The sequence below is a fragment of the Schistocerca nitens genome, chromosome 1, assembly GCF_023898315.1.
Source record: "Schistocerca nitens isolate TAMUIC-IGC-003100 chromosome 1, iqSchNite1.1, whole genome shotgun sequence".
Taxonomy (NCBI): Eukaryota; Metazoa; Arthropoda; class Insecta; order Orthoptera; family Acrididae; genus Schistocerca; species Schistocerca nitens.
The window spans coordinates 438,171,992-438,185,953 of NC_064614.1; the positions used below are offsets into that span (position 1 = coordinate 438,171,992).

At 36.5% G+C, this 13,962-nt stretch overlaps 1 protein-coding gene across 1 annotated transcript in view; it reads left to right on the forward strand.

The window, feature by feature from the left end:
- LOC126253025 (peroxidase-like) overlaps window positions 1–12,668 on the forward strand; it is an 87,374-nt gene extending 74,706 nt beyond the window's left edge. The window contains exons 10-11 of the mRNA XM_049954129.1: window positions 1,496–1,598; window positions 12,534–12,668. Of these exons, the coding sequence (XP_049810086.1) occupies window positions 1,496–1,598; window positions 12,534–12,624 (194 nt within the window). The 3' untranslated portion in view covers window positions 12,625–12,668. The remainder of the gene's footprint in view (window positions 1–1,495; window positions 1,599–12,533) is intronic.
- The last annotated feature ends 1,294 nt before the right edge of the window (window positions 12,669–13,962 follow it).

The following is a 13,962-nucleotide window of genomic DNA, read 5'->3' on the forward strand; positions in this document are numbered from 1 at the left end:
TTGTCATGACTGCAGTATTAATCTGATATCTGAACTTTTTTTTTATCCAACAGTCCTAAAGTTATGAAACACAGATGTAACAATGTGCAGAGTTAGTGGGAACTACATTCTATTGGACTAAACAAATACCAGTTCAATGGAATTCTGTAGGCTTGTTCTGAATAACTATGGATTCAATTTTAGTGGTTTTATATGCTTGTTTAGCAAACATATTGAAGAGTCCTCTTCACGGACCTCTACTGCCACATATCTGCACACCAGTTCATATTTCCCATTGATAACAATAAATGTTCAGTTTTGCAGGTACCTAGTTATGAATTAAAACATGGAAATCATCCTCAATGAAAGTAAAAAATACTAATAATACTAAAAACGGAAAGAGAAATTACTTGCAGTATCCACAACAGAAATGGTATGATCAGATCCACATGAAGCAGATCAGAGAGAAAGTATTGAGGTTGTGAAGGAACAATGATAGGATGTCTTGGCCCCGAAACCCCATCACGAAGATATCACCAATGAATCTGAACCAGACTAGGGGTTTGGTGTTTTGGAAGGCTAGGAAGGTCTCCTCTAGATGGTGTGGAAGGGGACCATGCAAGTGTCCATGGCTGTGGCACAGATTTGTTTATATTACTTCTCTTCAAATGAGAAGTAGTTGTGACTTAGGATAAAGTTAGTTAGGTGTATGAGGAATGAGGTAGTGGGTTAGGAGTCTGAAGGGATGTTGGGAAAGGTAGTGTAGACCATACACATGAGGAACGCTACAAAAGATTAGTATTTAAATATTTTAACTTCTTCTTGAACTTCAACAACTACTTTTGGTGGTGATTTGTACCAAAACATGAAGAGATCTGACATTTTTATTATTTTAAGGACGTGTGATGAAGCTATCCCCTATCAGAATACTTTACATTATGGTCGAAATGAACAGTGTGTGCTAAAAAATGAGTATTCTTGCTAGATTAAAGCAGCATAAGATTTGATTCAAATACTGATATTTGTGTTTCATAAGTAATGATCTACCATTTCTCTCTTCCTTACACAAAACTTTAGTCTGCAAACACATCCATCCTGCTTACACAAACTTCACAGAGACTCTTCTGCATTTTCTGTTGAACTAGCATCTCTGGGAGAAAATAAGTGAATGGGAAATATATTGACTACAGACAGAAACTGCAAAACGATTTAACGAAAGCTCTGAATGTTACAGAGCCCAGTTAGTGCTGCAAAAATTAATGCATCAAAAGTGTAACAAAGCTCAATATAATTATCTCATTCTAAACTGCATAAGCCACATTCTTTTCCCTTTTGGTTTCATACCTATGTTTTATTGTACTGAAACTCTGTCAGTCACTTTGTAGGTAAATGAGCAGAAGGAACATACAATGAGACTATCACTTGCAACGTTGTTTTCTAATAACATGTTTAATGTGTGTTTTTCATTTTGTACACAGTATCTCAGCATTAACACAATGTTTCAATAATTTTACAGCACAACTTGAGGAGATCAAAAAAGCTTCTGTTGCCAGCCTCCTATGCACCCTCACAGACATTAAGAAGATACAAAGGAATGCATTCGCTGCGATCTCTGTTCGGTATGTGAAGAAAAATTTTATTGCATGTCCAGCATTTCAGTAATTGTTTATGTTTCCTTGTCACTTCCTTTTATCTTCTGTTGTCTAATACGGCAATTGGAAAACAACCTCTTAAATACAGAGATGTATTTTATTAATGAAATTAAAAGCAATGTTTTAGTATTAGTTGTGGGTAGAGTTACTCCCTGTATCCAGTAATTTTAAGTATGCAGGAGTGACATTTGATAGCAATCATTTAAGATCTGGAAGCTATACAAAAAAGGGGAGCAAGATTTGTCCAGTGGAGTTTTGAGCAATACAGAAGTGACCATCCAATGGTAAAGGAGCTGAAATGGAAAACATTGGAAAGCAAAAGAAAAATTCACAAATTAGGTAGCTTGTTTAGAGGTGACACAGGTTGTAGTGCATGGACTGGTATTAAAAATAAGTTGAATGTGGAGGAATGGAAGAGGAGACAGAGGTTAAATCTCTCTCATAAAACCTTTGGATTACACTGCAAGAAGTCTGTGGGCAGATTTTCTTTTCCGGGTAAATGGGAAAAGGAGTGGAATAATCCACCTAGATAGGTCTTCAGTCACAGGCCTCAGACACTGCAGTTCTTCAAGAAAAGACTTAAATTGGGTCCATAGCTCAAGTAAAATAACTTGTCCCCTACACAGAACTGCATTCTTGTTCTCAGCACTGGATGAGTCCATCTCTTTATTCCAAAAGGGACAGCCACTTAAGTTGTCTGACACCTGCTGAGCTGTGTGCTTTGTTTATGCGCTGATTTTCTTATTTGATACTCCAATCAGAGACTATTGATGTGTTGAATTACTGGTCCTACTGGCATAAACTGCTCAGCTGTGTTATTTGTCCTCCCCTACTACGTGGTCTCTGCAGGTATGAGCCATGGCATTCTGTATGCACTCTACTGAGGTAATAAATGATATTCAGTTATCGTATTTGTATGTGTAACCTCTCTCACAAAAATGTATGTTGTCACAGAAGTATGGAAGCTTCATTGCAATTTAACGTATGAGGCAGTGATGAAAAGTGATGCCTACAAATTTTTATATGAAAACTCTTAAATCTTTTTAAATGAAACAAATATTACTAACATTCTACACCTTAATTCTTCATTTCTGCACATTTTCAGCCCTGTGTTGCTAGAGGGCTCTGAATTGTAGTGTCACATGGCAGTGTGTAATCTAACTGTCAAATTCAAACAGTTTGTCCACACATGGAGCACCCTCTGCTTCAGCTTGACAATGCCAGAACAAGCATGAGCACTGTCACATCTGCAACAATCTGACGCCCTGGGTTCACTGTCATCAGTCATCCTCCTTACAGTCCCTCCTTGGCCCCACTGGTTTCATCTGTTTTGTAAAACTTAACACTTACAGTGCTGATGTAGTTTGTAGTTGCCGTCACATGTGGACTGGGTAAAATCAGTGTTTTTCTGTAGTTTCTTACTGCTGTACAGCTCACTCTATCAAAATTCCAAAACATTTTTATGTTTATTGGACTTTTTACGTTAAGCACTCAAATTTTGGAGTCAATAATTTAAAATTTGAAGGCATCAATTAAATTTCAAGTCAGTGATATTTATTGCCAGAAATAGTGTTATATACAATGAAACATGTTATTATCCTCTAAAAATATTTACAAAACACTTGAAATAAAGAAAAATAACAATAAACATAAGTTCAGTACACAATTTAGCATTCATAGTGGACAACGGTGTAATAAACTTTGAAATAGGGGGAAATACACAACCCAACATTACATTCGGTGCACTCATATGAGATGTCCTTCCCTCCAGTCTTTCCTGTTGAACAATTCTACTTTTTGCTACACACCACACACCTCATTTGTCCTTTTTTCTTCCCTTCTGGAATGTTGGCATGATTAGGGAAGTTTTCAGATGATGTATAATCCGAATCGTCATCAGACAGTCCTATTTCACCATCTGAAAACTTGTCAAGGACTTCATAAACCATTTGCTCCAAACGTTTATCCTGTTCAGTGCACATATCACAAAGAAAATCAACACAGAAACACTCAAAATGAATGAAACTGAGAGGATGCCAATGCCAGACAATGTCTATGAAGTAAGCTACAATAACAGAGTCTTTCATAAACACAAAGTATTCCACTGAGTTCACTGCTGCCATCTAGCACTTGCGGTTGAAACTACAAAGCCTGCAGATCACTCAGACTTCGCGGGAGTTGTAAACATATGTTTGATGCCACAGAGAAACACTGTAACTGCCGAGACATAATATTACGTCGGCCACACAATTCTGTTTCCTTCTGAAGACGTAATATTATGTTGGCCGCATGCTAAATGTTAAAGAACATTTTTGAGGACTTCACTTTGATAGTGATGGAATGGTACAAGCGGAGGTGAGGTTGTGGCTCCGTCAACAAAGTCAAACAGTATACAGTGACAGTATTAACAAACTGGACTCTCATTGGGAGAAATGTGTTCGTCACTTGGGTGACTGTGTTGAGAAACATATAAGCTGACATGAAAAATATGTGTAGAATGTTAATAACATACATTTTATTTAAAATCTTTAAGAGTTTTCACAAAAAAAATTTAGAGACACTACTTTTCAGCATCCTCTTGTATTGTTGTTGTTGTGGTCTTCAGTCCTGAGAGTGGTTTGATGCAGCTCTCCATGCTACTCTATCCTGTGCAAGCTTCTTCATCTCCTAGTATCTACTGAAACCTACATCCTTCTGAATCTGCTTAGTGTATTCATCTCTTGGTCTCCCTCTACGATTTTTACCCTCCACGCTGCCCTCCAGTACTAAATTGGTGATCCCTTGATGCCTCGGAACATGTCCTACCAACCGATCCCTTCTTTTAGTCAAGTTGTGCGACAAGCTCCTCTTCTCCCCAATTCTATTCAATACCTCCTCATTAGTTATGTGATCTACCCATCTAATTTTCAACATTCTTCTGTAGCACCGTATTTCGAAAGCTTATATTCTCTTCTTGTCCAAACTATTTATCGTCCATGTTTCACTTCCGTACATGGCTACACTCCATACAAATACTTTCAGAAACTACTTCCTGACGCTTAAATCTATACTCAATGTTAACAAATTTCTCTTCTTCAGAAATGCTTTCGTTGCCATTGCCAGTATACATTTGATATCCTCTCTACTTCGACCATCATCAGTTATTTTACTCCCCAAATAGCAAAACTCCTTTACTACTTTAAGTGTCTCATTTCCTAATCTAATTCCCTCAGCATCACCCGAATTAATTAGACTACATTCCATTATCCTAGTTTTGCTTTTGTTGATGTTCATCTTATATCCTCCTTTCAAGACACTGTCCATTCCGTTCAACTGCTCTTCCAAGTCCTTTGCTGTCTCTGGCATAATTACAATGTCATCAGCGAACCTCAAAGTTGTTATTTCTTCTCCATGGATTTTAATACTTACTCCGAACTTTTCTTTTGTTTCCTTTACTGCTTGCTCAATATACAGATTGAATAACATCGGGGAGAGTCTACAAAACTGTCTCACTCCCTTCCCAACCAGTGCTTCCGTTTCATGTCCCTTGACTCTTATATCTGCCATCTGGTTTCTGTACAAACTGTAAATAGCCTTTGGCTCCCTGTGTTTTACCCCTGCCACCTTCAGAATTTGAAAGAGAGTATTGTCAAGATTGTCAAAATCTTTCCATAAGTCTACAAATGCTAGAAATGTAGGTTTGCCTTTCCTTAATCTATTTTCCAAGATAAGTCATAAGGTCAGTATTGCCTCACATGTTCCAACATTTCTACGGAAACCAAGCTGATCTTCCCCAAGGTCGGCTTCTACCAGTTTTTTCCATTCATCTGTAAGGATTTCGCGTTATTATTTTGCAGCTGTGACTTATTAAACTGATAGTTCGGTAATTTTCACATCTGTCAACACCTGCTTTCTTTGGGATTGGAATTAATATATTCTTCTTGAAGTCTGAGGGTATTTCGCCTGTCTCATACATCTTGCTCACCAGATGGTAGAGTTTTGTCAGGACTGGCTCTCCCAAGGCTGTCAGTAGTTCTAATGGAATGTTGTCTACCCCCAGGGCCTTGTTTCGACTCAGGTCTTTCAGTGCTCTGTCAAACTCCACACGCAGTATCGTATCTCCCATTTCATCTTCATCGACATCCTCTTCCATTTCCATAATATTGTCCTCAAGTACATCGCCCTTGTATAGACCCTCTATATACTCCTTCCACCTTTCTGCTTTCCCTTCTTTGCTTAGAACTGGGTTTCCATCTGAGCTCCTGACATTCATGCAAGTGGTTCTCTTTTCTCCAAAGGTCTCTTTAATTTTCCTGCAAGCAGTATCTATCTTACCCCTAGTGAGATAAGCCTCTACATCCTTACATTTGTCCTCTAGCCATCCCTGCTCAGCCATTTTGCACTTCCTATCAATCTCATTTTTGAGATGTTTGTATTCCTTTTTGCCTGCTTCATTTATTGCATCTTTATATTTTCTCCTTTCATCAATTAAATTCAATATTTCTTCTGTTACCCAAGGATTTCTACTAGCCCTCGTCTTTTTACCTACTTGATCCTCTGCTGCCTTCACTACTTCATCCCTCAAAGCTACCCATTCTTCTTCTACAGTATTTCTTTCCCTCATTCCTGTCAATTGTTCCCTTATGCTCTCCCTGAAACTCTGTACAACCTCTGGTTCTTTCAGTTTATCCAGGTCTCATCTCCATAAATTCCCACCTTTTTGCAGTTTCTTCAGTTTTAATCTACAGTTTGTAACCAGTAGATTGTGGTCAGAGGCCACATCTGCCCCAGGAAATGTTTTACAATTTAAAACCTGGCTCCTAAATCTCTGCCTTACCATTATATAATCTGTCTGATACCTTCTAGTATCTCCAGGGTTTTGCTATGTATACAACCTTCTTTCATGATTTTTGAACCAGGTGTTAGCTATGATTAAGTTATGCTCCGTGCAAAATTCTACAGGACAGATTTCCTCTTTCATTCTCCCCCCCCCCCCCCCCCCTGCCTCGCCCCCCCAATTCATATTCACCTGCTACATTTCCTTCTCTCGCTTTTCCTGTTTTCCTAATTGAATTCCAGTCACCCATGACTATTAAATTTTTGTTTCCATCGTCTCATATTAATAATAATAAAATAAATGTATTGTGAAATACAAAAAGAAAATATAAAAAATGTATAGTATATCTTGTGATAAAAGACCTGGGCAGAACAACATGTTAGTATATGCAAATGACAAGTCTGGCAGACTTTGAAATTTCTCAGATTTCCTTTTCTTTAGTTAAAATTACTGGCTAAATGCAAATATAACAAATTTAAGAACAATCAAAGCAAAATGTCAACGCAGTGTGGTGTGTTGAATGATAGTGAAAATGTGTACTGAAATATGTGTTAACATATTACTTTGTAACTTTAAATAGAATGCAAGCTGAACTCAAGTCATCTGACAAATGGTTTCTTAGCAATTCATTAATCTTATTCGTTTAGGAAAATAGTGAATCATAGGCATAGGCAATGAAAATATTGCCAAAATAGCAAATGCCAGGTTCTTTAGACAGTTATAAGTATCTGGAATTTAATTCGACATTTCCATAATTTTATTGTTGGCATTTCTGCTCATTTTCCCTGATAGTCCTTCTGATTCATTTACTTCCAATTCTTTTATTGCTTAGATAAATTTTTGAGTTGATATTGAACTAGACTGGCAATCAGTCAGCTGCATTTCAATTTCTTCAATTTCAAAGCAATCAAATCAGAAAATTTCCGTTTATCCAGTGAAGACGCATCTGAATACATAACAAATTTGAGTGTCTCTCAATGAAAATTCTTTGATTGAAGAATGTATTACTGAGGAAAATTCCTCAGTCCTGGTCTGACTTTTTGTGCAAATCCAAATCATTTGTAAATTTTTCAGATTTGGGATATACTGTGGCTTTTGGAAACAATATTGTTATGTTGTGAGGAAGACAAACCACAGACTGCATTTTATTGACAGAACACTTAGAAGATGCAACAGGCCTACTGGAGATATTGCCTACACAATGCTTGTTTAGTCTCTTCTGGAGTCTTGTTGCACATTGTGAAATCTGCATCATAAAGGATTGCCAGAGGACATCAATAAAGTTCAAAGAAGGGCACCTCATTTTGTATTGTTGCAGAATGGGGGAGGGATTACCACAGATACTATGTAGGAATTGGGGTGTAAATCATTAAACCAAAGACATTTTTGTTGTGGTTGGATGTTCTTATAAAATTTCACTCACCAACTTACTCCTCCAAATGTGAAAATATTTTCTCGGTGCCCACTTACATATTGAGAAATGTTCATTGCAGTAAAATAAGAAAAACCAGAGTTTGCATGGAAAGATGTAGGTGTTCGTTTTCACTGTGCACTGTTTGAGAGTAGAATGGTAGAGAAATAACTTGAAAGTGGTTCAGTGAACCCTCTGCCAGGCACTTGAACTGCAGAGTAGTACGTAGATGTAGATTAAAATATAACAGTTTAGCCTCAAAAGCACATATGAGATTTGTTGTAACATTAACTGTTTTGTTTGTGCCTTGAAGCTTTATGTTATTGAAATGCTGGCACACTTCTGTAAAAAAATGTCAATTTTTTAGCCATGTAACATCCATTAACTGTGAATGTTGCACAATTTTTCCCTCATTTTGTTAAAACAGCTCAATTTCTTCCAAGCAGTCCACACATCTTTGAAGTACATTGCCACCATTCAACCAGCAAACACTGTTATACAAGGGGTGTTGAATAAGAAATGCAACACTTTTTTTCTGAAAGCAGTTCCAATACTCCATAGTATTCCCCAGTCTCCTGGCTACAAAACACTATTTTTCAACATAATCTCTGTTCAATGTGACAGTCATACATCACCTTACTGGGAGAGCTTGTATGCCCACACTGTGCCACTCTACTGGTCAATGTCAGAGCCAACATCTTGCTGCATCAATAACCTCCCCATCATCCACATACTGCTTCCCACAGAGTGCATGAAGTCATTTCTTGAATTTCCTGAGGTTGTACTACACAGTTCTGAGGTGATTGTTGTGCCATGAGGGAGGACATCAAACAGAACAACCCATTCAAAGTCCCAGAAGACTTTACTGAAGGTGCAGCTCAGAACTTCTTCAGAGGAGGAGATTGTTGTGTTGTTTAAAGTGACAAATCCATGTTTCATGGCCTGTGGCAATTTTCAACAAAAAATTGTCATGATCAGCCTCATAACAGCATATGCAATTAATTTCTTTTGATATAGTTCACTTTTTGACAAAGCAAGTTGTGATTTGTTTCATAGTGCAATTTTACAGACTATGTGCTAGAACATGACACAAACACTATTTTATTGCAGTTATTATTTAATGATGATCAGTCTCATAATGAAAAATCACATTGCTATTTTTTTTATGACACCATCAGCTTCATTGATTCAAATGTATTTGACCGCTTAGGAAACCAGAAAACTAACAGGAACAAAACCATCACCAAACTGTTTCCTATTACCATACTTACAATGAATCAGTTCATTTTGAGATACGGTTCCATGCTGCACTGGAATATTTTTCACTAGTCACATCTGAGGCAGATTAGATTAGATTAGATTAATACTTGTTCCATAGATCATGAATACGACACTTCATAATGATGTGGAACGTGTCAGGTTAATAAAAGATGTCTGTACAAGATATTACATTACACAAAATATTGCATGACACTAATGTTTAAGTTGTTTTTTTTTCCCCTCCCTTAATTTATGTCTAAAAATTCAGCCAATGAGTAGAAGAAGTTGTCATCTAGAAATTCTTTTAATTTATTTTTAAATGTTGGTTGGCTATCTGTCAGGCTTTTGATGCTGTTTGGTAGGTGACCAAAGACTTTTGTGGCAGCATAATTTACCCCTTTCTGTGCCAAAGTCAGATTTAACCCTGCATAGTGAAGATCATCCTTTCTCCTGGTGTTATAGCTATGCACACTGCTATTACTTTTGAACTGGGTTGGATTATTAACAACAAATTTCGTAAGTGAATATATATACTGTGAGGTTACTGTCAGGATCCCTAGATCCTTAAATAGATATCTGCAGGATGACCGTGGGTGGGCTCCAGCAATTATTCTGATTACACGTTTTTGAGCAATGAATACATTTCTACTCAACGATGAATTACCCCAGAATATGATGCCATACGAAAGCAGTGAATGAAAGTAGGCATAGTAAGCTAATTTACTGAGATTCTTATCACCAAACTTTGCAATAACACTAATAGCATTCGTAGCTGACTTCAGACGTTTCAACAGACCATCAATGTGTTGCTTCCCAGTTTAACCTCTCATCAATGGACACACCTAAAAATTTTGAAAATTCTACCTTAGCTACAGACTTCTGTTCAAAGTCTATATTTATTACTGGAGTTGTGCCATTTACTGTACGGAACTGTATATACTGTGTTTTATCAAAATTTAAAGAGAGTCCTTTTGCTGAGAACCACTTAAAACATCATTTACAATTACATCACTTACTTCTTGGTTTTTGGATGTTATTACTATACTTGTATCATCAGAAAAAAGAACTAACTTTGCATCTTCATCAATGTGGAATGGTAAGTCATTAATGTATATCAAGAACAGTAAAGGACCTAAGACCGAACCCTGTGGGACCCCGTACTTGAGGAATCAGCTGTTGTTTTAACATTACACACAAGACATTCTTCTTGCTAAATTATATAGCTTGGGAAAGACACTGTCATTACCCTTTCACCCCTCAAGCAGATCACAGTCTTTATACTATCAATTCAGGTTAAATACATGTCAATCTCATTGGTAGATTGAAAATGAAATGGCACATGGTCTAGTCACTCCCGAAACAAATTCGTTTTTTTGGTTGCTAAGAACAACCAACATTCTCTCAATGGTCATAAATAAATATTCACACGTTTCACAAAAACTGAGTAAGATATTATTACCACATTATAATTTTGTTCTAGCTTATCAGGAACTGAGATTTCATTACAAATTTGATCCACAGTATTAAATGTCTCATTTCTGTCAGATACAGACATCATTTGCAATAATCAGAAGTGTGATGACAGAAATGTTACTATTCTGTGCAATGTCCAAAAATTTTGACTTTGGGTAGGGTTGGGTTGTTTTGGGGGAAGAGACCAAACAGCGAGGTCATTGGTCTCATCGGATGAGGGAAGGACGGGGAAGGAAGTCAGCTATGCCCTTTCAAAGGAACCATCCCGGCATTTTCCTGGAGTGATTTAGGGAAATCACAGAAAACCTAAATCAGGATGGCTGGACGCGGGGTTCAACTGTCATCCTCCTGAATGCGAGTCCAGTGTGCTAACCACTGTGCCACCTTGCTCGGTGATTTTGACTTTCTCATCTGTGAAACAGAGACAGCGATCTTTCAGCACTTGTAACATCTGCAGTTAACAACAATAATACAATAGTTGTAATGTACTGGCTGGATAATGCTGGACATCATACCCATCTCTGTTTCATCAGCTTGTCTTTCATTATTTCATGGTACTGTAGTAGGATGAGGCAAAATGTAGGAGATATCTACATGTCCCAATTCTGAACTGATGTTTACAATTTCCTGGCATAACATTCAAAATCCTACATATAATATTAATGTAAATGGATAAAAATCTATGGCACACATTTCCAAGCACCTTTCTAATTACTGTAGTTTTCACTGAAGTTGATAATGCTTCAAAAATTATATGTTGTTGTGTTCTGCAGACATGTGCTTTGGATGTGTGGTGACAGATCTGTAAGACAGGAGTGCAGAGCACTTGCCACAGCACATGTAGCTGATATCCTTGTTAGTCACTAATGAAAGTATCTCCTAAACATTTTACAACCACCATCCAATGCACTGAGAATGTAGTCTTCTGAATCAAATTTCACTTCCAAACTCTGCTCCCTCTTATGTTCTCACACAATGATCCTAAAGCGGGTGGCTGAGTGGCACTCAGTGAACTATGGTAGAGTGCTGGGCAATTTGAGCATTGGATACTCAAACTAGCAACAAGGAAATAGAATGCAGTTACTGCCTGTGGTCAAAGTGGCTGTATTGACATCTGCTGGACTTCAGCAGAACTAGCAGCACCGAGCAATTCAAGTGAAAATAAATGCTACATGCAGACATCTAATTTGTTGGTTCCTTCCAAATCAAGAGAACAGCAAAGCACACCTGATATGACTTATAATAAGCCTCTCAGGATTGTAACACATATCATACATACACCACATGTGTGGGGGCAGAATTTCTTCTCATGATCATCAGCCTTACTCCCAAAATAAAGGCAGCAGACTCTCTTTACAACAGGACTACAGAGATAACAAAGTGAATGTGTGCAATTTACACAGGAATAATACACTTCTTGAGAATTGACACAAAATACAAACCTTCATAAACATAGAAAACATGCAGTCATTTCCAGCAATTGTTGCCAGGCCTCTGAATTCAGATATGTATATGGGGTCTCACATGATGCATTGTGATTCTATAAAAATTATTTGTACACAATTCAATTGCTGTTCGACAATTACATCTGCAGAATAATAAAATTCATAGCATAATAACCAACATGCAGTGATTTCAGGGGTTTTGATCAATAGAGAGCAGTGTGTCACAAGAAAACAGATAAATATAAAAAAAAATTATTTTATTTTCAAATTTCTTTGTAAAATAAATGTTGTTGACCAGTGTTACCTTTTCATTAGGACACTGGTGGAATTTTTATATTCAGCTAAGTTCAGAAATTAACAGCTTTTACTTTTAACATTTCTAACACAATTTCTCTTGGAGACTAACTAAATTCTTATCATTAATACTGACACCTTAAATAGAAACTGCTCAATGATGGGCGTAATTTTATTTATTTATTTTTGCCTGCTTGTTTCAGGAACCCTCTGGTATATTGTTATGAAATACCTAGAGTTGATTTGTCTGCATGGAAGGAGAACACATCTGAATCTGTGGAAGAAGCATGGTAGTTAGCTTACAGAATATCTGTATTTCAGTTAATAAAATTCCAAACATATTAAATTTACATATAAAATATTTGTCTGTTAGATATTACAGATAACAACAAAAATGTCTCTTGAATCAACTGTATACATATATTTTCATCAAAGAACAGCAGAAAAGGAATCTTTGTAGTGTGTAATACACATAACTGCTTAACTGAGTCAAAAGCCACTATACCTCACTTACCATTTTAATGAATACAGTCTACTTGCTGTATAGGCCTACTCAGCAGGCATCTTGAACACAACATCATGTGATTAATCCTGGCATCAGTGTGGTACATGCAATGACAGTGTTGTTTTATGATTGGAAAATTAATTAGTTATAAGATGCACATGAACTGGGATGGTAGTCTGTAGAAATATACCATTTTGAAATGATTACTGCTTATGTAACTTGTATTGCAAAAGCATAAAACAAGACTAAACATTTATTGAAGGTATTTAATTTATTTTGCATTCATTCCACCGTACAAATGATATTGGAATTGTCATAAACAGAAATAAGTTAGCAATGCAGTACAAAACTGAATCGTGTACAAAAATAAAACAGTAAATTTACATTTTGTCAAACGATAAATCATGGTAAATTAATCACTACTACAGTTAGAATTCATACAAAGTAAACTATAGATAATAGGCTAAAGTGCTATAAACTACAACATAATAAATGCAAAATATAAAACTTCTCTCAACAGTTGACACATGATTGTACTTCCACTTATGTGGTGATTAATTTCCTGGTCTATTACAGGAATGAGATTACATAAAATTAATGGTAAATTTACATTCGATTTGAAGATGCTGTATGTTTTAATCATCAGACTAAAGTTCTGGAGTTTTGAAGGAATACATAATACATAAACAAAATAAAGGCATCTCAAAACTTTTAACAAACAAGTCCATTACATTTATTGTGACGATTAGTTTTCCATTTCTTTACCTTTATCTTCATAAAATTCATTTACTGAATATTAACATGTTTCAAGTAAGTATTTTTTAAGTCAAATCTACATTTTATAATATCTTTTAATCTTTAATGTGTTGTGGCAGAGCATTATAAAGTTTAACCCCAACACTTCTGAGTTCATGTTCTTTTCGTATGTTCTACATGCAGATCATCTTGCTTTGTGTGTTATAATTGTGACAGTCTGCATTTGTGTGGAGATTGCTTAGGTTTGCTTTGGTTACAAGTACACATCTGAATATGTGTAGTGATGGCAAAGTCAGAATTCCTAATTTCTGGAACAGTGGTCTGCAGGTCTTGTGTGTGGCTGTTTGTAATTATTAGAACATCCCATTTTT